General features: G+C 38.3%; 1 protein-coding gene across 3 annotated transcripts in view; it reads left to right on the plus strand.

Annotated features, from left to right (window-relative positions):
* Nucleotides 1-24,193, plus strand: part of LOC127650687 (zinc finger protein 516-like) — a 65,381-nt gene that overhangs the window by 13,875 nt on the left and 27,313 nt on the right. For all 3 annotated transcript variants that reach the window (XM_052136278.1, XM_052136277.1, XM_052136279.1), the window contains exon 2: nt 16,803-18,744. In XM_052136278.1, the coding sequence (XP_051992238.1) occupies nt 17,028-18,744 (1,717 nt within the window). In that variant the 5' untranslated portion in view covers nt 16,803-17,027. The remainder of the gene's footprint in view (nt 1-16,802; nt 18,745-24,193) is intronic.

Genomic DNA, 24,193 nt, shown 5'->3' on the forward strand with positions numbered 1-24,193 from the left:
ATGTAATTGCCTGGCAAGCTGTCTTAACACTCATCACATAATACTGTGTAAACATATAATTCATCTCAGCAGACTGTTCCTGAGTCTTTTACTGTACATCTGTTTTCCCCACAATCTTAAGTGATAATATCATTTCTATATAACCAAGCCTGTTTAAAGAGTTTCATGAAGATGAGCTGTATGAGGTCTGGAGAAGAACACCGACAACTTTAGTTCACTTCCATGGGGTGACTGGGATTAAAGGGTGTAATCCACCTCATTTTGGCACCAGACGTCCAGCTGGACTGACCTCAAATCCCTGAGTGTATGACATGACATATCCCTCGGAGACTGGATTGCTTGACACCAACATTTTGATCAGCCATGAGCAAAAATACCAGTTTTTAGAGGAATGTGAGAGGCTATTGTCAAACTTAAGATGCAGTTTAGTATTTAGTTGATTTAAAATAGCAAAACTTAATATGTAATAAATGGCATGATTCACACAAATATTGTCACGACATGTCCTGGTCATATTTGACACAATGCAAAGCAAAAAGTAAAGAAACTATATTTTGCATACAGGAAACCCACTTTAAGTAATATTACAGGTTCAATAGAAGTTAAGCTCAATCAAGTATAATATTGATTGCCACAAATTTGCACATTTTTTAAAATGATTATCGCAAATTTGACTTGCCCCCCCCCTTTTCTTTAAAAAAAGCAAAAATCTGGGTTACAGTGAACCACAATGGAATTGTAACATTTGGTGCCCAATGAGTGGAAGAGAGGAGACGCAGGAGTAGAATCTTTGAGACTTTTAAGTACACAAACTGGAGTGGAATAAACATTGGAGTGGACACAAACCATAATCTTAACATCAAACATTACTATTCCAATTCAAGGACTGACAACTAATGATCAAAACTAGAAGGTATATATATACTGGGAACTTAATGAGGGAATGGCATACAGGTGGGGATAACGAGGAAGTGATTAGGGCAGTGGATTCTGGGAAATGTAGTGCAGGAGAAAACTTCAAAATAAGTGTCTTTGAACACAGTGGAGACAAACTGTGACAGGAAGTGAAAGGGGGCCAATTTTTTTGTATGTAATGTCAACAAACCCTAAAACCCTAAAATGACTGTTAGAATGATGATATAAACAGCTTTACAGATCAAATAATACATTAGTTTTAACAGAAGAATTCATGTAATTGCTTTTATAAAATTATATGTTTCATATTTCTGCCTTTAAAACCTAGAAAAATTGACCAAATTCACTTCCATTGCTTCACTGAAACCACAATTATTATTATTTTTTTTTAAAGAAAAGTAGGGTCAGGTCGAAATGCATTTTTGTGTTAACATGTATTGAACCTGGAATATTCCTTCCATTAAAATATTTTGCATTGTAATATTATTTTCATGAGAAACACATTACGTTTTTGTAAGTTTTCAGTAGACTACTCTAATGTATATATGTATGTATGTATATATATATACAGTATATATATATATATATATATATATATATATATCATCATTAATTTGCTTAATATTTATAGATTTTTTTATATTTAAATATTGTTATAATGGCAAAATATTAATGGTTCTAAAAATAGGACTTTTTAAGTTCAGTTGTGACTAATACATTTGTTCATGAGAGTCACCCAAATAGTAACTTTAATATGTTTAATAAGCTTAATATATGCCAAGAAAATCAGTTAACAACAACAACAAAAAAGTTACTGTTTTGGGCATAGTTTGTTAACCCTAGACAAGAGAAGATGCTACTGAATTGTTTTTTTATATCTGATTAACAACATTGAATATGTTGACACGTCTCTGATTTCGCACAGAGTATGTTGAGTTTGTTTAATTGTTGACAGCAAGAGTGACAAACCAAAGCTTTCCTATGGAGGGTGTCGTGGGGCATCCTCTCTGTCCATCACGATTCCAGCTATTGTTGCACTCCAGTGGTTGCTTTATAAACAGGAAGTAAGACCTCTCATCAGAGCAAAGGCTTCCTGTTGAAATGACAACACACATACACACACAGATATTCTTATTCCCCTTTTTACATGGATGCTCCCACCCACTATTACCCACACACACAATACATATATACCAGATGGGAGATGGGAGTGATGGAGGAGTTTTATTAGAAAGACACAGATCTTTCCATAGAGAGAGAGAGAGAGAGAGAGAGAGAGATAGCTTTCAGGGTGTTTGATTACCTGTCCTTCTCTGAACTAACCAGAGTGAGAGAAACCCGCCGTTTTAAGAAACCTGAGCTCATACACTCAGCAAAGACTGTGGCGATGACCCTAAAGCCTAGATTCACATTCTTGACAATATTACAATAATTCAATTTAGCTTAATGCACTTTTTAGGAGAAATGCAATCCTTAACAATGAAACATTTTCCAAAATCTGACCAAGTTATTCTTCTTGCTAAGGCTAGCATCGTTATTATTGCTCATACTTAGGTTAAGGGATTTCAACAATACCTTATCTACCTCGATAAATAAAGGTTAAATAAAAAAAAATAAAAAAAAACTTATCTCTAAACTTTGATGGGCAACCTGTTCCTTAAACATGAAGGGATAATTTAAAGGGATAGATAACTCAAAAATAAAATTCTCTCATGATTTATTCACCCTCCTGGCATCCCAAATGTGTATGACTTTCTTTCTTCTGCAGAACACAATTAAGATTTTTTAAAGAATATTTCAGCTCTGTAGGTCCTTGCAATGCAAGTGAATGGGTGCCAAAATTTGAATGCTCCAAAATCTTCATAAAGGGAACATAAAAGTAATCCATATGACTGTAGTTAAATCCATGTGTTCAGACAAGATATGATGTTTGGGTGACAATAATTAAGTCATTTTTATCATAAACTCTCATCTCTGCCCAGTAGGGGGAAATATGCATTTAGACTGTGAAACAGAAGAAGAAGAATGTGAAAGTGAAACTGAAGTGTAGAATGGCTGAGCAGGGAGGAGAGTTTATTGTAAAAAAAAATACTTGAATATTAATCTGTTTCTCACCCACACCAATCATATCACTTCTGAAGACATTGATTTAACCACTTGAGTCATCTGGAGTACTTTCATACTTGGCCTTATGTGGATTTTAGCACTTGAAAAATCTGGCACCATTTACCTACAGAGCTGAGAAATTATTCAAAAAATGTTGTTTGTGTTCAGCAGATGAACAAAGTCACACATCTGGCACGGCATGAGGGTGAGTAAATGATGAGAGAATTTTTCATTTTTGGGTGAACTTTTCCTTTAAATCTTGTGGCTTGTTGAGGAAAGGTGTGCTATTACTTCTCTAAGCAGTTAGACTTATGATTTTCACTTGATGGATGATCAGTCACGTAGACTTGCGTACAGCCATATTAAGGGGTCTGAATAACAAGGGCTCTTTTGACTTGGGTCATTTAGCAACCACCTAGCAACCACGCAGAACACACTAGCATTGTGGTGGTGACTTTTGCATGGGCAAGCACCACACATTTTCTTGAAAAAAAAACAGAATTCAAAATCTAACTTTGTATTATTCTTTTTGCACTTGCCACTCATTGTTCTGGTATTATAAACAGTGTTTGCAGTGTGAGAGTCATTGCAGTGTGAACAGAACATGAATAAATAAACAGTTAGAGAGACAATACTTTGAAGGCCACGAGAAAGACATCTGGCTGCCCTGCTTGCTCTAACCGAATGACCGTGATCACGTCTCTCGCCAAGGACGCAGATATACTTACAGAGGCCAGACAGTTCAGAAAAAGTGTGTCCCACTTGGGCTGCCATCAATGTCAATAAAGCATACAGACACTGGAGAGATGCGCTGTGGTCCAAACATATTTATATGGTTCTTTGCCACTTAAATGGCTCAATATTAATTGTATAGACCAAAATGTAATACTATACCAATTACATACACCAGCATTACTGACACACTTTGGCTGCCATCAAGGTCAATAAACCTGTGTTGTAGGAAAGTCTATATAACACAAGGATTGATAGAAACATTGTACTTTAAAGGGATAGTTCACCCCCAAATGAAATTTCTTTCATAGTTTACCAACCCTCATTTACCAAATTTACATTTTTGATTGGAGAAAAGGTTGTTTTGCTTATTTTTTGGGGCTGGGAATCAACAGGGACCTGGTGACACAATATAATTTTGATATCTGGACCACAGTACAATAATGGAGTGATTCTTTATGTTTAGTGTGTGATAAGTTTTGCTCATTTCTCATTCATATTCATTCGACTATGGTGCTTGTGCTACAAGTGCTAAACTTCCTCTTTTACTTCATAGGGCAATATAAATAATGTAGAGAATAGGCATACAAGTGTCAATAAAAAAACACAAAGTGTGTGATCTGTGCATTTTTATTAGTAGCCTGCCAAAAATGGGTCAAATCTAAGAGCGTTAGCATCTTTTTTGGTGCAGTTCTGGCAACCCAGAATCAGGCAGTTAACCCTAAGCTGCCCCAGGGGGAATACAGCAGCCCCTCCAATCAGAAATCTCTCAGCCTCCAGCTATGAACCCAGTGAGAAGGTATGCTGTAGGTTGTTTTGTTCCATAACATATGCTAGATGTATAGATGGAAGACTAATTTGGTTCAGAAAAGTTTGAGTTCAAAGTATTGCCCACTTCCTGTTCTATGTTCATTAATTTTTACCATCATCTGTGAAGGTGTATGCAAAAAGAAGGGCAAGAGAGACAAAAAAGATGGAGAGAGAGAGAGTCTGAGCTGGCCTGACCATGATAATCTAATCCCTGTTCAGAGAGCTTTTTTTAGAGAACAAGTTAATGCCTCCAGATTATCAACCACACCGACGTATCCGAAACCACTTGCGCTCACTGTATCTGATATTGTGACTAAAGTGAAAAGACAGAGATGAGCTACAATGATTTCATTTAAAAATTCTGTCATTATTTATATTCCCCTCATTTTATTCTTTATTTATTCCATGAAGCACAGAAGGGGATATTAGGCAGTCCTTTGTATGCATGCCTATGTGAGTGTTTACATGTGTGTGTGTGTGTGTGTGTGTGTTTCTTGGACAAGCTGTGTCCGCAAGGTGTTATGTCATACTGCCATCAGGAGTACTGCAGAGGCTCGGGCAGATATTACATAAGCCTGACTGCTGGTGATCTCAAATCACTGCTGTGATGTGCTCAGCTATCTAAGTTGTGATATGTATTGTTTTTATAAAAAGCTAACTATTGCACACCCTAAACATAACCCCACCAGAATAATTTTTTGCATTATTAGAAATTTAAAAATCATTATTTAATTATGTTTGGCTTGTTTTTCCAAATGAGGACATCCCAAAATGACCTTAAAAGGAGGTTTCGGTGCAATTTTTCTCACTTCTAAGTTCAAATTTGTCCCCAAACTATAGCTAATACACACACACACACACACACACAGAATTACATGCACACTTGCATGGTTTGGCTTGCATCCAAAAACATGCAAACCCACCTGTGGACAACTGTAGAAACATTTCCCTTCTATCCCAAACATATTTATATGGTTATTTGCCACTTAAATGGCTCAATATTAATTGTATAGACCAAAATGTAATACTATACCAATAGTGTTTCTACAGTTGTCCACAGGTGGGTTTGCATGTTTTTGGATGCAAGCCAAAGCATGCAAGTGTGCATGTAATTCTGTGTGTGTGTGTGTTTGTATTTGTGTACACCAGCATTACTGACATATCTCTGTCTTAAGTGTCACAATGTAAAAAAAGAGCTTTCTACACTGTAACATTTTTTAGACCTCTCCAACTCAAAATATTTTAGTGACTTGTTGCTTCTAAATTGTCCAATTTGCCCAATGACAGTTCTGTGAATTAAATATTCTCTATTGCGCAACAGTTTTTTAACATTGGCTTAATCAGAAATTATCTATTGTGCCAATGGAAAAACTTCACTTTATCAAAACATATTGTTTTGGTCCAATTACATATTTTGAGCTGTAGTAGCCATATCTTTTTGGTTCACCTAATCATAAAATGTATATTATTTATATACATTTGTTTATTTCTCATTGTACCAATGAAAAAAAAAATCTCTCTTTAACATATGCTTTGTTAACATATCACTTGCACAATAGAATAATGTTTGGAGACAATAATTCACCTTAGATTATAGAAAGAGAAAAAAAACACTTGAAAGAAATCATTTGTACTGTTATTGCAATTATGTTGTATTTATTCAAGATGGCTCATACAAGCAGCTTATGAGAGGTAGATTACATTTTCAAACATTTTAAACATTATAAACATCTCAAAACACATTGGACAAATATTTGCTGAATTGCTGGCAGTGCATCTTACCAAAGAAATTGCAGCATAATCATGAAACTGAAATAACTGTGACAAAAATGAACTGCAAAAAAAAAAGAATATATTGTACATATATTTTAAGTTCTTGTTATTCTGTATCCAAAGAAGATAATGAATGCATTGGTAAAGTCTCACAAATTGTCCTTTACTGCCTGCTATTCCAACATCTACATTGACCACATTGGAGAAAGATGTTGATGTAGATGTTCACCACTTCAAGTATTGCGCTGCTTGTGTGGTTCTCCCATGCCTCAGTAAAGCAGTGTTAATACTGAGTCTATATAATGAATAATTAATTTCAGTTTACATTAACATTAACAAACGTTAAAAAAAAATCTATCCTCTCGACTCCATCCCTATAGAAGCGGTCTAAAAGCGGCTCTGACTGACCCACTCCACATGAGCTCCATGTCAAATATGATTGAATTTGGTTTGCTTATTTTCCGCAAACATAACAGAATTTCTCACAGATGTGGAATGAGAATAAAAACAATGCTCAAATACTCAATGAAACTCAAAGTGCTTCCATTTTCCTAAAAAAAAGAAGCCTCGACTGTTTAAACTGGACCACAAATGACACATCAAACTGAAGAAACTATGACAGAAATGTCTATTGCAGGGTCAATTTTAATATTGAATTAAAATGTTTAATCACAGGCTCCTGGAAGAAGAAAATGGGATTAATTTAGAGATGAAAATGCTACCATGAAACTACTGAGAGGTTGAAATGTGGATAGCGAACCACACGAAAACTCAGTGGGTCTGCAGACATTTTCGTCAGAGGATTTCTCTGGTCTGCCTAACCTACCTTAAAGGGCACCTATTATGCAAAATTCACTTTTACATGGTGTTTGAACATAAATGTGTGTTGGCAGCGTGTGTACACAACCACCCTATATTGATAAAAATCCACCCAGTCCTTTTTTAATCCCCATTAATCATAAGCACTGTCTTAGAACAAGCCATTCGCAGATTCTGTACAAAGTGACCTTGTACAACTGTTGACGGACAGTGCCGAAGGACATGTTTGTTTGTGTGTTGTTTCGTTATAGCGCATATCGAACGTTGCAACAGTATTTGTCTGTGTGTGTTGCTTATCCATCGTTGCAAAACTGCTGAAAAACTCTACAACAAATAAATTCATTTATCAAATAACCATTCGGAAACTTCCTGGTTCATTCTCAAAGATGTTACTTCTGATGGAGTCGCTCGCTCATCAGTTCAAACATATAGGGCTGAACACCAGTATTTTTGCTGTCAGTCATATTGCTTATAATGCATAGTTATCCGAGGCAGAGATGTCAAAACCTATTCTGGATACTGAGCGGGGAGCACCAGCTCATTTGCATTTAAATACACACAAACACACAAAACTGCAGTAAGCTCAAACAAGGTTCTCTGTTACGATTCCTGGTTGTCTGCCCCGTGTTTCTCGTGTCACCGTCACAAACTTCAATTCCCATGATTCCCGGCCCTCATCACTGCCAGCACTTTGTTATTGTTCTCACCTGCATGTCATTTTGTCATTATCGTGTCTGTGTATTTAAACCCTGCTGTTCCTCCATTACTAGTCGATTGTTGTTTGTGGATGTTGGAAGTTTATGGTTTGCCGTGTCTACCCAGTTCGTGTACCCTTGATTTTTTCATGTTTTGGTTTCATTTTCCCACCGTGAACGTTTCCTTTGTTCCAGATTTCTTTGTTTTCACTTTGATCAATAAAGAACCCGCGTTTAGATCCTCACTCCTTGTCTGCCTCCTCCTGCTAAACGTAACATACTCGATACTTACTGCTCATTTTATGAAAATCAGGATGGCGGTCTTTCTTTTCTCTTAGGACCGATGTTCGTTTGTGTCTTTGGACTTCGGCTCAACTTGCGCTCTCCACCCTGCACTGGTCTCCACTGACCGCACGCACCATTTCCAACGTTCAAATGGTGTTTTCTCAGGCGTAGTCCGTTTTACGCATTTTGTGATTTGCTCGGCCGAAACTGATTTTTCAGTTCGACTTGACATATTAACTGAACACATTTAAATATTTACAGAGAATATATATTTTTCATTTTATTGGAAAACGTTAAGCTGCTGCCACCACATTACCTGTTTCTGTTTTGGGGCAATTATTTGCATGTCTTTTATTGAGCCAACATTTAATTCACAATTTTCCAAAATATATTTTTTTAATAATGTAGCAAAATGTGGACTTGGTCTTAATGGGACCAAACCTCTTAGAAACAATAAGTGCCAAATAAGATCCTACTGTACAAGCTGGAAATGTGAAAAACAATAAGCTGAAAAATAGGAATTGTAGTTTTTCCAGTAGGATCGTGTTTTGTTGCCTTATTTGATTTTTGCTTTATTCCAGTTCAGTTCTTTTTATGCGTCATATTATGCATCATATACGTCTTCTGCCGGCATAAAACATCTCCTTTTGTGTTCAACTGAAGAAAATTCATGCAGAACATCATGAGAGTAAATGATGACAGCATTTTTTTTTCTGTGAACAATCCCTTTAATACCTTAATATGCAGGCTTCTCATATTAATTTATCTATAGTTTTAAGAATGTTTAGATTTTTTGAACAAAACAAAGATACTAATTAAGAATATCAAAAGGTTTGTTCTAAGGTACACAATGCAATTACAAGACTAAGGTGGCTATATCTGTTTCAGAGTCATTTTTCAATCAGGAACCTAAATTATTTTCACTGATATCGTCTCTCAAGATGTCCAGATATGCAATCTTTGGTCAGACATAATGTGCACACAGGCTGGGAAATAATCCTTGCTTAGTGCTTGTGTAACCGCTTTATGGCTTTAGGGAGTGGCATTCTGTAGTGACAGCGCAGGGAGGTCTGGGAGAGCTCCTTTTATCTCTATTGGAGAAACAGTGGTCTGATAACACCGATTTTGAACCAGTCTCTGGCTATTATAATTCCATTATTATAATTAATGAGCATTTATTTAGCCTGAGCTTGAAACAGTACTGTTTTGTGAGGAAGTCACTGCAGCATTGTAATCTTATTAGCAGATGAGCATTGGCCGTCAATAACACACACATGCACATTGTATTGCAGTGTTGTTCTTTTCCGGGGTGTAAGATTGACATCAGCATTGCTGTTGTGCCAGTGCAGGCCTGAACTGTGCTGATTGTGTTGGTTTCAAAGACCTCTTGAAATGCCAGGTATCTTGTGGTATTTAAGGATTGAACAAACACACACAGACATGCAGCATGTTTGTTTGGCACTGATGCAACAACCACACACATAAAATGTTTTTAATTTTACTCGTGCTGTATGGTAATCATCACCCAATCAGGGGCAGTGTATAAAACAGAAATTGTGATTTTAAACAAAAAATATTAGGGCTGTCATAACAATTACTCTAGGATTAATTAATTAGTGTTTTTGTGTGTGTGTGTGTGTGTGTGTGTGTGTATGTGTGAGCGTGTATTTATCACTTTGTGGGGACCAAATGTCCCCATAAGGATAGTAAAACCCGAAATTTTTGACCTTGTGGGGACATTTTGTCGGTCCCCATGAGGAAAACAGCTTATAAATCATACTAAATGATGTTTTTTGAAAATGTAAAAGTGCAGAAAGTTTTCTGTGAGGGTTAGGTTTAGGGGTAGGGTTAGGTTTAGGGGATAGAATATAAAGTTTGTACAGTATAAAAACCATTATGTCTATGGAACGTCCCCATAAAACATGGAAACACAACATGTGTGTGTGTGTGTGTGTGTGTGTGTGTGTGTGTGTGTGTGTGTGTGTGTGTGTGTGTAACTAATAGCTTAAAACTTTAACTTTCATTGTAAAGGAATACTTCACCCAATTAAAAAATTAATCGGTATGACTTTCTTTCTGTTGCGGAACACAAAATATGTTTAATGAATATCAGTCTGTCTGTCTGTCTTTTCAATACAATTGCAGTGGATAGTTCCTCTATTTAAAGCTTAATAAAGGATCCAAAAGTCTCATAAAATAACTTGTGATTTATGCATCATTTTACAAGTCTTCTGATAGCACACTTTTTTTGGAGGTTTTTGTGTGAAACAAACGTCATGGTTACTGTTGTAACCTCCGTTCCCTTTTGGAGAGAACGAGAGGTTGTGTCGAATGTAGTGACAGAAGGCGTCTTTCTTGAGAGCCTCGCATACATCTGAACTTGAGAAAAGGCCAATGAGAAATTGGCAGACAGAATTTGCATGTCCCGCCCACGGACATACGGGTATAAAGGGAAGCGGGCGTGCGTTTGTCAGTCAGGTTTTTGCACTGAGGAGCCAAGAGTAAGGTTCGGCCGTTTACAGTGGTAGGTCTAGTGTCGTGGCAAGGGAGACACAAAGTCTTGTTCCCTCCATCAGGGAACGGAGGTTACAAGAGTAACCATGATGTTCCCCTTCTGTCACTCACTCGATGTTGTGTTGAATGCAGTGACACAAGGGTTCCCATTTAAAAACATCATGCACAAACTGTGTTACGTGAACTGCTGACACAGGTGCAAGCAAGCTACTGTGTGCTAGAAGCAGCTGTATCGATCACTCCCAATGCCCTAACAAAGTGTCATACACAGTTATTGGGTCCCCAGCACCCCTGAGGAGGGAACAAGCAAGGTGCCGAGAAAAGAGATGCTCTGAACCGGGGCGAGCTTGCTCTTTTCCCAGCTGACCTGATGCACTAGACAGCTGAGGTGCCTGAGCACCTGGTCCCTGTGGACGCAAAGTAACTCTCGAGAGTGAGCTAGAATGAGCCAGTTGTCGAGGTAGTTGAGTATGCAGATGCCCACTTCCCGTAGCTGGGCAAGGGCTGCCTCTACGACCTTCGTGAAGAAGCGAAGGGTCTACCGCCGCGAACCAATCGGAAAACAGGTTCAAATCTGTTTCTGCGTGAGCATTTTGAACGGGAGTTTGTGTAAATTCTGGTTGAGAACTTGCAAGTCCAAGATTGGTCGCAACCCACTGCCTTTTTTGGGTACGATGAAGTAAGTGCTGTAGAAACCCTTCTTCATCTCGGCTGGATGGGTTGGGCTCTATCGCATCCTTGAATAGCAACTTGAGTAGTTGTAATCTCTTCCCGTAAGGCACTGGCGTTTTCGCTGCGCATCGAGGTGGAGCTAATACCGCTGAAACGAGCAGGGAGCCTGGCGAATTGAGTCGCTTAGCAGAGTCGGATGGTCAATAATGTTGAACAGCCATGTTTCAATAATAACCCCACTGCTGGCATGTGTGAGTATACACAGTATGAGTGTGTGTGTGGTGTGTTCTTACACATCTCCCAAACCTCCTAGTATCATAGTTACGACCATTTATTGCTCAGCTCATTGGTTTGCCAAACAGCAAATCACTATTCATGAACAGCTCAGCATGTTCAGTTCCATTATTATGTAGCTAATCACCCCATTTTTTTAGAGGGGAAAATACTCTTTTAGAATTAAGCACTCTTTTAGACAGAAGCGCTGTCGAAGCACCCAGGGGCATGGACTGCACAGCGTGCAGAGAAGGAGAAAGCCGCTCGTAACGTGCCGTAGATCCAACAGTAGTGCTCTGCCAACAGAGGTGAGTGGAACAGTAGTGAACTTAAGCTTCCTGCTGCACAAACGCTCGGCTCCGAAGAAAAAATATGACTGACAGATGCACGCCCGCTTCCCTTTATACCCGTATGTCCGGCGGCAGGACATGCAAATTCTGTCTGCCAATTTCTCATTGGCCTTTTCTCAAGTTCAGAGGTACGTGAGTCTCTCAAGAAAGACCCCTTTTCTCACTCGACACAACGTCGAGTGAGTTTCAGAAGGGGAACCCAAATTTGAGATGCCTGTTGCGTGTTCATTATAATTTGTTTTTGTATTATTATTGTAATTATATTTTATATTTATTAATTAATTATTATAAATAAACATTAAATAATTGTAATAATACAAATAATAATTATTAGAATTATTATTATTATTATTACAAAAGCTTATATGTGATGAACAGTTGATGGACTGTTTTAGCTTTATTTGTCACATGCAGATACACACATGCACTTTTTTCTCTCCTCTTCCACAAACACACACATTGGCTCAGAGCAGAGGAGCAGTGTCCAGAGCATGGGGCGTTTGTGCTGAGCTGGTCTAGCCGTCAGGTTGAATAAGTGAGCAGACAGTTGATTCGCCATAGCCATTCAACAGCAAGAGAAAAGAGAGCATGGAAAGAAAGAATGGAGCTCTCGCTCAGGGCTCTATGGATCTCAGATACTGGCCCTATATATGTGCTTCGGTTTCTTTGCAGTAAAATCTGGCTGTCTCTGTGTGTGTTTTTGCGCTCATGCTGTTGTGTTGTTGTTTTGTGTTAATGGTGTGTTAACAGCAATTCCTGCTTATAAATACTCTCATAAAGATGTCTGTTCTTCCTCACTTAATGTTTGCAAATTATTTTTTCAAGCATATGGCTACTAATTAATCATTAATCATTTAATTATGATTTAATTACTCCATCAGTAGTATGTCACATAAGAAGTGCAGTTCCAATTAGGATCGATGCAATCTTTTGCTATGCATATTCTGCATTATGCTTTAAAAATGTTTTGTCAAATAACATAAACATTTCCATCTTTTCCTCACACAAAGCTATCATATTACTTCAGAAGGCTTGAAATATAGTGCACAAGTCATATGGACTTTAGTGGGTCCTAATGACAGAAATAATTACATTATTAAATTCTACTCTGAACTGTTATCTTTAATTTGACTGAATCAATCTGACAGCATCATGTACTCCAACAGAAGTAATTTTAAAGGGTCAAACAAGGTAGAAACACCTGAGTGTTTCACAGTGTTTCAATGCAAGTGTAAATTGGGATTTACAGCTTAGAGTTGAGTCAGGGGTAACTGTTGCAGATGTGTCAGAGAGAAGTTAAGATCGCAAGGAATCCTCAGGAAACTGGAAATTAATGGTGTCTGTTTCACCGCAACTGTGGAAACGGCTAGAATTATAAACACCCCATCATAACCACTCTCAGAGACCATAGCTGCCAGACAGGGATAAAGTGTATTTTTGATTTGAGATGTAAATTGTGTTATGCCTATGTAATGTGAACAGTATAGCAGGCCACTGTGAAGTGTTCATTGTGTCTTCATTTCTGAAACACTGCAGAACAAAGGAGTCCTTCACCCTGGGTGAGCTGTATCACTAAGCTTTACATTTAATCTGAATGGGAACATTTGTGCCCATTCTACATTCGGTTTTATCATATGACCACATCTGTACGTGCAGTCCTTATTACATAGACTTTAACTTTGCTGGACTTGACACTTTGGGTACCATGTCCAAACTAACTTGTGTCTTCAGGGCTTCTCTTGGTTCCTCAGTTTCAGAGCTGTGGTATTTACTCCCACAGCAATATCTATAATTTAACATGACAACGTTAGCTTCAACACCTGCTATCATACTCACAAACACAACTCTGAGGCACCAGGGCCCCCCTTCCATTGCTGCTGTAATTAGTAGTTGAGGGTACCAGGCAAAACCTACTCTGAAATGGGACCGGGAGGGACTTCCCTTTGTCTTGCTATCCAGATATGGTTCAGTCAGGCCTCCAGAATTGGATGGACCCTGTATCCAACAATGGCCATGCTGGACACCCCGCAGTTCAGAGGAGGTATAGACATGAGCTGTTGTGACAGCTCTGGTGCGAGAAGCTCAATAAGATTGTAGTTTGGGGTGAGCTGTTGGGAGTTTCAATGTTGGGGGGGGGGGTGTTAAGAGTATTAATTGGTATTTAAAAACTGTTTTGTTTTAATTTATGTAAGTTTGCTTGTTTGTTGTAGGACAGGTGATTCATGCGTTAAAAACTGAATATGAATTAATGTTTGTAGTGTTAAAAACAAAACGTGAATTGACGTTAGAGTGTCAACTGGTATTTTAAATTATGTTTACTTGTTTGTTTTAGGACAGATCTTTAATGCACTAAAACTCAACACGAAGAGTGTCATTTGGTTATAGAGTTTTGTTTTGTTTCATTATGTTTGTTTGCTTGTTTGTTTGAGCGCAGGAGTTTAATGCATTAAAAAACATGAACTGATAATGAAAAGAATAATGTTTTATTTTATTTAATTATGCTTGTTTGTTGTGGGACATATGTTTAATGCTGTAAAAATAAAACAACCTTGTCTGGGGTCAAAGTTTTAAGGAAAAACAAGTGATTAATCTATGTTCCATCACATCAAAATGAGAACAAAAGATAGTTGAGATCTTCGGTATGTTCTCTTGTTAGCGGTGATGCCTGTTAGTGGGTTGGTTACTGTCTCTGTGCATTTGGACAAAATTCACAATTTGACATAGAATTTGAGTGCAGACACACACACACACACACACACACACACACACACACACACACACACACACACACACACACTACTCAGTTTGAAAAATGCACTGATCCTGCATTGATGGAGCTACAAGATGAGCTGAACTGTCTGGGGATAAGTAGGTCAGCAGAGCTGAGATAAGCCCTCAGAGAACAGCCATGTTTCAATAATAACCCCACTGCTGGCGTGTGTGTGTATATACACAGTATGTGTGTGTGTGTGGTGTGTTCTTACACATCTCTCAAACCTCCCAGTATCATAGTTACGACCATTTATTGCTCCGCTCATTGGTTTGCCAAACAGCAAATCACTATTCATGAACAACTCAGCATGTTCAGTTCCATTATTATGTAGCTAATCACCCCATCCTTTCCATTGTCATTGTGCATATACTACACTGTATATACTATCAAACATACTGACTCAAAAAAATCTAAGTAAAAAAAGTAGATGAGGAGATCAGTAGGGATATATGGGATAGAAATGGATTATTGGGCCTCTAGGAAAACTTCCAATTTCCTAAATGCCTCTTCTTTAAATTTCCTACCTGGCATTTTATTGCTCGGTAAGTTAACTTGCCGCAAAAGACGAACTGTGTGGAGGTGAGTACTTTGTGTGTGTTTGTGTGGGGAGGATGCGGGGCCAGTGGTGAAATGTAGTTGGTTTATAATGGGTTATTGATTGTTGAGAGAGAGAGAGAGAGAGAGAGAGAGAGAGAGAGAAAGAGAGAGAGAGAACGGCCTGGAGGGTTCATCCCAACTGGCCCCTGTCTTGCCCGACACTGAATAGTCTCTTTACGCCTCAGCACACACATGCACCCACACACATACACAAAATGAATTTAGGTCTGTAAGCAGACAGCCACTAATCACACGGAGGGGACTAACTGAGATTTGTACTGTTGTCCTTCAGACAAAGATTCACACACACTGCATAGTTATGTATATATACGGAATATACAGTACATTGGCACCAGATCTTTGGACACTTTCTGGTTTTCAAACTTTGTGGAACATGTCCATTCCATAGTTACAGTAATGTGATGAACTACACCTGTGGTAACTCTCCAAGGGAACTTGTGTGAACTTGAGGGGATCTGACTTCATTTTTCCTCTGAATATACATCCACTTGGTTTTTGCTATTTTGTATTTAATGTAGTGACATTAATACATTTAACATTAAACATTTAAAGTGTCCAATTACTTTTTGGGGCCACTGCATAATATTTTGACCCTGGCACTAGAAATTACATAAACAAGACCATCAGATAATCATTTAAACACAAAAATCACAGGTAGGGCATTGCAATAAACATTAGTACATCAGTCAGCATAACCATTCTGAAGTATTCAAAAAAAGGTTTGCTATGTTTAGAATTGATAGAAAACAAAATTGAATGGCAGGATGTCCTGATTCCAGGCTGGGATGTGTGTACAATAAAACAGTTAATATGTTATTTGAATACTGAGCTCTGTATTTACTCTGTTTTTAGGGTCTCGTTCAAATAATCAGTGTGCTTGTTGGATAAGTATTGCATAAACAGGCTTACTTAACATAAAGACGTGCTATTCCCTCTGACTCTAAAATGAGGATGTCAGCAGTCATCTCTCTCTCTCTCTCTCTATCTATTTCTCTCTCTCTCTCTCTCTCTCTCTCTCTCTCTCTCTCTCTCTCTCTCTCTTATTCTCTTGTAAATGGTTCAGCATTAAACTTAATGTACTATGTCCTCTGTATTCAGTTATGCAGTATGGATCCTGCATTAACTGAGTAGTTTTGACTGAACAAAAGACTGTCAGATGACATTATATAAAAGGACTCTTTTAGCTGGGGGTTGTCTCAAACACTGGGCCATAGTTCTTTCCATGTAACATTTCTGTATCTCTACTGCTGTTAGACACAGCACTTGAATTCCAATGCTCACATTTATGGGCATTTCATAACTACAGTATGTCTATTGTTTAGTATGAATCATAAGAACATGGTTATTGTTGTTAATTTTGTCTTGCGTTTAATAAAAACCACTTGCCATAAACTATTGGATTAAGAACCTTTACTTACTCCATTCATGTTCTTAAGTTTGGCTCTATTTTGTCTCCATTTCCCCTCAGGTGTCAGAATGAATTGTACTCTTGGCTGGTAAGATGATTCATAAGAGAAAAAACTTCAGACAGATTCCAGACAAAAGCAACATCGTTAACATAGAACTACCAACAATGACATGTTTGACAAAGATAACTTTTAATCAGACCAAATGACTACAGGCGAAACGGATTTAATAGGATTTAATCAATTGGACAACAGATAGCAGCATTGTGAAATATTCAAGCCTTGAGATGGAGTTGGAACGGCATGAAGTCACAGAGGAAGAGACCTTCTCAAAGGGTGGCCAGGACAATCCAGAAGACAAAAAGAGCCAGGGTCACACTTGTGAACTATGTGGAAGAAGCTTTCCATTCCTCAGCTCCTTGTCCCAGCACATGAGAAAGCACACAGGGGAGAAACCGTACAAGTGCCCCCACTGTGAGCACCGCTCGGCACAGAAGGGTAGCTTGAAGGTGCACATTCGCAGCCACAAACTTGACGGTCTTAGCCAGAATGCTGGCGGTGAGGAAGAAGACGTGGACGAGGAAGGGGAGAAGGAAGGAGGGGTACCGGAAGATCAAGGTGGTTGTTCAAGCCCAACTGAGAGCACCTCGGCCTGTAACAAGGTAGTCAGCAGTGAAGATGAGTCTAAAACTAGGAAGAAAAGTGTGAAGAAGGAAAGGACATCTTGCGAGAATGGCAAAAATCCAATGCAATGCTCTCTGTGCAGGAAGAGACTGCCCAGCCAAGCAGATCTCGAAGAGCATATGCAGGAGTTTCACAAGGTCTTCCGATGTGAACTGTGCCCTTACGAGGCCTTGCATGAGGACCGACTGCGAGCACACATTGAGATTGTACACCCCATCGAAGAAGACTCCATCACCAAAGAAGCCCCTACCAGCGAGGAGTCTGAGAGTGGACTATGTAAAGGGGAGTTTCCATGTGAACAATGTGACCAGGTGTTTGCTCAAGCTTGTTTTCTGAAAGCACACATAAAGAAGCATCAGAACAGCCAAGATCATGGGTGCCGGATCTGCGGACGGCGTTTTCGTGAGCCCTGGTTCCTTCGTAGCCATATGAAGACCCACAACACCAAGTTAAAACCAAAGAGTGACACTTTCCATCCTGCTATGGTCAATGAGGTAGCACAGGAGGAGTCAAACTTGGTGAGCGAAGTGTGTCTGTATGAACTCTGTGCCAATTGTGGTAACTTCTTTCATGACCGCAAGAGCCTGCTATTGCATGAGCAGGTCCACAGAAATGTTGAACAGGCTCCTAACAATGCAATGTACATTGAAAAGGACTTTTCGTCAGTCTCCAAGACAAGCTTCTTGGGGTGTCTAAATTTGAAACCAGCAGGAAAAGAGCAGAACCCTATTGAGGGTATTCTAGGCAAAAGAATTCCAGAGTTGGATCCAGTAAGTAGCTACCAAGCTTGGCAGCTAGCCACCAGAGGCAAAGTGGTGGAGGTATCAGAGAAAAGCCTGGGCTGGGAGGAGAGGTTAGCGGATGCAGATGTGGCATATGACAGGGAAAAGGGTGAGTATGTCCTGATAAGACAGGACAGGCGAAAGAAACAGCTAGAGTCCTCTTCGAGTATCCCAACCAAGAAACGTAGAGTTTCTGGAATCAATAGCTCCAACACTGAACACCACAGCAATGGGGAAAGGAACAGTCCGGCCTCAACGGGTGAACGAAGTCCAGAGAATCTGTGTGATACTGAGTATCGCCCTATTCCTCGGCCCAGCCGGAAGAATTCCCAAAAAACCTCAGAGTGCTTGGAGTGCGGGAAGGGTTTCCGCACACAGCAACAGATGGTCATCCACATGCTCATCAGACATGGTGGCATGGGTGAAACCATTGGCGGAAATGGACTGTTCCATAAACAAGTGTCCAGTCCATCTAAAACAGGGGAATCTGCAGGACACTTCAGGGATCAAAAACACACAGGGTCTTCTGGGAACACAGGTGAGGACATCTTTTTATTGTTTAAAGAGATAGTTTACCCAAAAATGGAAATTAATTTATAATTTATTCACCCTCATTTTGTTCCAAACAATTATGTCTGACTGACTTCCGTGGAACACTAAAGGAGGTTTTAGGGAGAATGTTAGCCTAGGTCGGCATTCACTTTATATTGCATCTATTTTTCATACAATGAAAGGTAACGGTCACTGAGGCTAACACTTTAATCTCTTAAATGTTACTAATTGAAAAATTAAAAGCCAGTGAAATGCTTAGTTTAATTTTAATGTTAGAAATGTGGTCTTTGCTTAAAAATGTAAGTCATAAGCTGCATTTTTTTAAATGTAAGCGCCACTTGAGCATGCACATATTCATGTCAGTCATACATTAGAGGTGCTCAGTACTGTTAATAGCCTACCACATAGTCACAAGTCGTAAGTCCAGGTTACTAAACTAATTTATATAAATCGTAAAAGGTTGGAAATGTGAACACTGACTATACATTTTAGTTTATATACATTTTGCGTACTGCAAAATGAAGAATAGTGCTAAAGTGAGTCCTGAGCTGAGGCTTGAGCCGATAGGCTTGTGTGACAAAACTACATTACCCATCACTTTCTCTTTGCAGCAGCACAAAAAATACAAAATATACAGATAAAGCATCAATTACACACCAAATGAACATTATTAGCTCTTCATTTTGTTTCAGTAGCACTTAAAAAGTTTCTTGTGTTTGTTAGAAAGTGAAAGAGTGACAGCGCACACCCGCTTTCTATTTTATTGTGATTAAACTGTGTGCATTTTTCCGCATGCATCCGCTTTCTATTTTATCACGATTAAACTTTTTGCATTTTGTCCTCTGCATTACACGGATAATTGCATCAATCTCAAAGCACTGTTTATCGAGAACAACCATAACAACAAACAATTGCGTGAGGTATTCACATCGATCTCAAACCCTCGCCACTAAGGAACAACCAACAACAACAAACAAATGCGGTAGGTCATGGCATCAGCTCATGTTATTTCTTTGTGCATTGTATGCTACGTGTAGACGATATAGAGCCCCGCAGCAGGGCGTTTAGATGATGTCTCAGCTCTCTCAGCAAAGCAACACCACTCTCACTTTCCTGTTAGGGTCTCCAATCGATTCTTTCCACTCAGTGATGCACCCACTGAGAATCTTGTTGAAAGAGCCCTTATTATTGGTGACTCTATTTTAAGGAACGTGGAAATAGAGACTCCAGCCACCATTGTTAAATGCATTTCGGGCTCGGGCGTCTGATATCAAATCAAATTTACAAGTGCTGGCTAATGCTTAACGTACATTTTCTAAAATTTTTATTCATGCGATGTCTGGCTTCACCAGTGGAGATCACTAAAGATAATGTTAAAGAGGTGTGTGAACTTGCAAAAATGATGTCAGACACTGTAATATGCTTTGGCCCCCTCCCTGCTCATCATGGTGACTAGGTTTATAGTAGATAAGTGTCACTGAACGGCTGGATGTCTGAGTGGTGTCCGGAGAATAGCATAGGATTTATAGACAATTTGAAGAGTTTTTGGGATAGAGCTGACCTGCTAAAGAGAGACAGTCTCCATCCCTCCAGGAAAGGTGCTGTTCTCCTCTCTAGTATTTTGGCTCATATTCTTAATAGTGATAGTATTTGACTAACTGGGGCCATGGTCAGGAAGCAGACAGACTGGTTAATCCGAATGTATGCTAGCCTTGAGATGTCACACAGGTCACATAAACAGCAACACATAAACTAGACTGTATCACATAGATATCATATAGAGATTGTGTCTGTTTCCCGAAATACCAAGCACATACCCCCCCACTAAATAATCTAGAAAATATTTGATTACGGTCAAACTTGAGAAAACAAAAACATTTAAGATAAACATCATATAAGGCTACTAAACATTAGATCTCTTTCAACCAACACACTAATTGTAAATTACATTATTACAGATCATAATTTGTATGTGCTCTTTTTGACTGAAACCTGTCTTAAACCGGATGAATATATTAGTTTAAATGAATCTACTCCCCCAGGCTATTGTTATAAACATGAGTCTTGTTTGAAGGGTTTGAAGAGGAGGTGTTGCTACAATTTACAGTGATGTTTTAATGCTACTCAGAGGACAGGAGATAAGTTTAAGTTTTTTTAAATAATAATGCTTAATGTGACACATCAGATATATATAAAAAAAATTAATAAAAAAAAAATCATCTTTTGCCCTTGCTACAGTATATAGATCACATGGTCCTTATTCTGATTTCCTTGGTGAATTTGTTAATTTTCTATCAGATATATAATTTACTGTAGATAGAGCTTTAATTGTTGGTGACTTTCACCTACATGTAGGTAATAAAAATGACACATTGGGATTAGCATTGATCGATATTCTCAACTCTCTTGGAGACAAAATGTGACAGGACCAACTCATCACCATAATCATATGCTAGATTTAAATCTGTCATACGGAGTTGATGTTGATACTATAGAAATTCCACCGTAGAGTGATGACACCTCAGATTATTACCTCGTCTCTTTTATGCTTCGATCAGCTAATGTTACTCAATCTACACCATGGTATCGTTCAGGTAGAACTATTCCTTTGACCACTAAAGATAGCTTCACTAATAATCTTCCAGATCTATCACACTCACTAAGTTCCAAAGTCTAGAAGAACTTGATGAAATTACAGAAAATATAAATACAGTCTTCTCTAGCACTCTTGATAGTGTCGCCCCCCCTTCAATTAAAGAAAATTAAAGAAAAAAGCCCCGCACCATGGTACAATGATTACACACATGCTCTCAAGAGACAGACAGCCACTAAAAGCTGCCAGGTCAATTTTAGCAAACTGATTTGAAAATAACCACAACAATCCTAGGTTTTTTCTGTACTGTGTCTAAATTGATTAGGAATAAGCCTCAACTGAACCAGATATTCCATCGCAGCACAATAGTAATGACTTCATGAATTTCTTTACTGATAAAATTGTAATAATCAGAAATAAAATTGGAATTATGCAATCATCTGTCACAGTAATTCAGAAAACAGTGTCTCATAATTTTACTCACGTGCAACTTCAATCCTTTGCTGTCATAGTTCTTGAAGAGCTAACAAAACTTATCGAAACATCAAAAGCCACAACATTTATTTTAGATTCAATGCCAACTAAGCTCTTAAAAGAGACCCTGTAATCTCAGAACCTCTTTTTTAATATTATTAACTCCTCGCTATCCTTAGGACATGTCCTAAGAAAATTTTAAATGGCAGTTATCAAACCACTTAATAAGAACCCACAACTTGATCCTGGAGAACTGGCTAATCATATACTGATTTCAAATCTCCCGTTTATGTACAAAATACTAGAAAAGGTAGTGTCCTCCCAACTATGTCCATTTCTACAGAGAAATAGTATATATGAACAATTTCAGTCAGGATTTAGGCTTCACCACATTACTGAGACTTCACTTATCAGAGTTACAAATGACTCACTCCTATCATATGATTGCAGCTGCATTTCTTGTCTAGTAGTTTAAGATCTTAGTGCGGCCTTCAACACTTGATATCACAAAATTCTCTTGAATAGGCTAGTGAATTATGTTGGCATTTGATTCTAGCTAAATTCTAGCCTGTTAATATTTCTTAGACTATCAAAATCCACAAAAGGAGGAAGATCCTTTTCCTATTTGGCTCCTAAACTATGGAATAGTCTCCTAAACACTATTCGGGATGCAGACACACTCACTGAGTCTAGAATTAGGGCTCATCTATTTAGCCAGACATATACCTAATGTATTCTTTATCTCACAATTAGGCTGCTTTAGTCAGGTCTACCGGAACCTGACACATTGATCATAATCAATAATTCTGCAAAATATTTAATGGCATCTGCGCTAATATTATTCGATTTATTTCCCTGTCTCAAATTCGAGACTCCTATCCCGAGGTCACCAGAACCAGCCGGATTCACTGCTATGTATCTCTGAGTGATGATGACTAAATGCAGCCGGTGCCAGCCAGGCATCACTTCAGTCTATTACGATGGACTTCAGGGGATGAACTGATGACAACTCCAACCATAAGACATAGGACACTTCATATGCCATTGCCTGAACCTTGGATTTAGGATAGACCTCACCGAAATTACCAGCTGGTTGAACTGTCAAGCACCTCATTAATCTCTGCCTGCATCCCCTTGGTCTAATGATGGACTAGACTCTTAAAATGGAATACATAGACTAACAATTAATTGCCAACAAAAGCCTTCAACAGCCAACTAATAAACTGCACAATGATGACTCTATAGATGTTACCGTTTCATTGTATGTTAATGCATGGTTTTCTGTAAAGCTGCTTTGAAACTATGTGTGTTGTGAAATGCGCTATGCAAATAAAAATAACTTGACAGAGAGAAATATACAATTTTATAAAGTAACCTTAGGAATGCCAACAATTTTACAAATGCAGAATGTCTGCCGATAGGCTAGATTAGGAGAGAAAATGAATAATGTGTAGAATTAATTTTACAGCATAGAATTCATCATTTAACTGATCAGAACACTGGACTGATTAAATTGTGCAATTACAGATTATTATTAATATTCTGAAGCAGGCTTATCTGCTGCACTCACTTTAGGCATGACATTATGAGCCTTTATTATGAATTATCATTGTGATTAATACTGCTCTTGGAGAGCCATCTTCCTGCAGAGAACTAATCAAACGCACTTGAACAAGCAAATCAATATTTGAGTGTTTATTTGAACATTACTGACAGGTGTTAAAGCAGGGTTGGAACTTTGGGATGATGGTAGATCTTGAGCAGGAGATGAGCACGGCTGACTTAACAGATACTGTATTTAAAGTTCTTTAGTGCTGATTCTGCTGAGATACTGTTTCTGATGCTAAAATGAAGGAGGACAGAGACACCCTGTGGACAAATATTGTAGCATATCTGTACGTGTTCAGTTGTGTTGTACTGTGATAGTTTCTGCATTTGTATGGCAGATGCCTTATAATCTCCAATAGATAGTTAATTTTAATTATAGATACACTTTGGTTCTTTTATTCGTTTAATGTGTGATAATAATATTATATAAATAATGTTATCAAATTAATGAGATCTTTAATTCTTTGTTTTATAATACTTATATGTTAAGCTTGAACCAGATTCCCCCTCAGTATATAAATATTATGATTTACATTTTTATTAACTTATTATAAATGACAACTTTTTAAAGGGCCGGTAGAATTTATTTATTTATATATGTTATCACATTTTAGTCTCGGTATCACTTGAACATTCCTCTTTACATCTGTTTTCTATCCTCTGATAATCTCGCACTCCAGAAAACTCACAAACTATGTCTATGGCCAATGTGGGATCTTTGAAGCTGTTTGTCATATTTTTAGTTATCTAGGTGCAAAAT

This window comes from Xyrauchen texanus, chromosome 10 (genome assembly GCF_025860055.1).
Source record: "Xyrauchen texanus isolate HMW12.3.18 chromosome 10, RBS_HiC_50CHRs, whole genome shotgun sequence".
NCBI lineage: Eukaryota > Metazoa > Chordata > Actinopteri > Cypriniformes > Catostomidae > Xyrauchen > Xyrauchen texanus.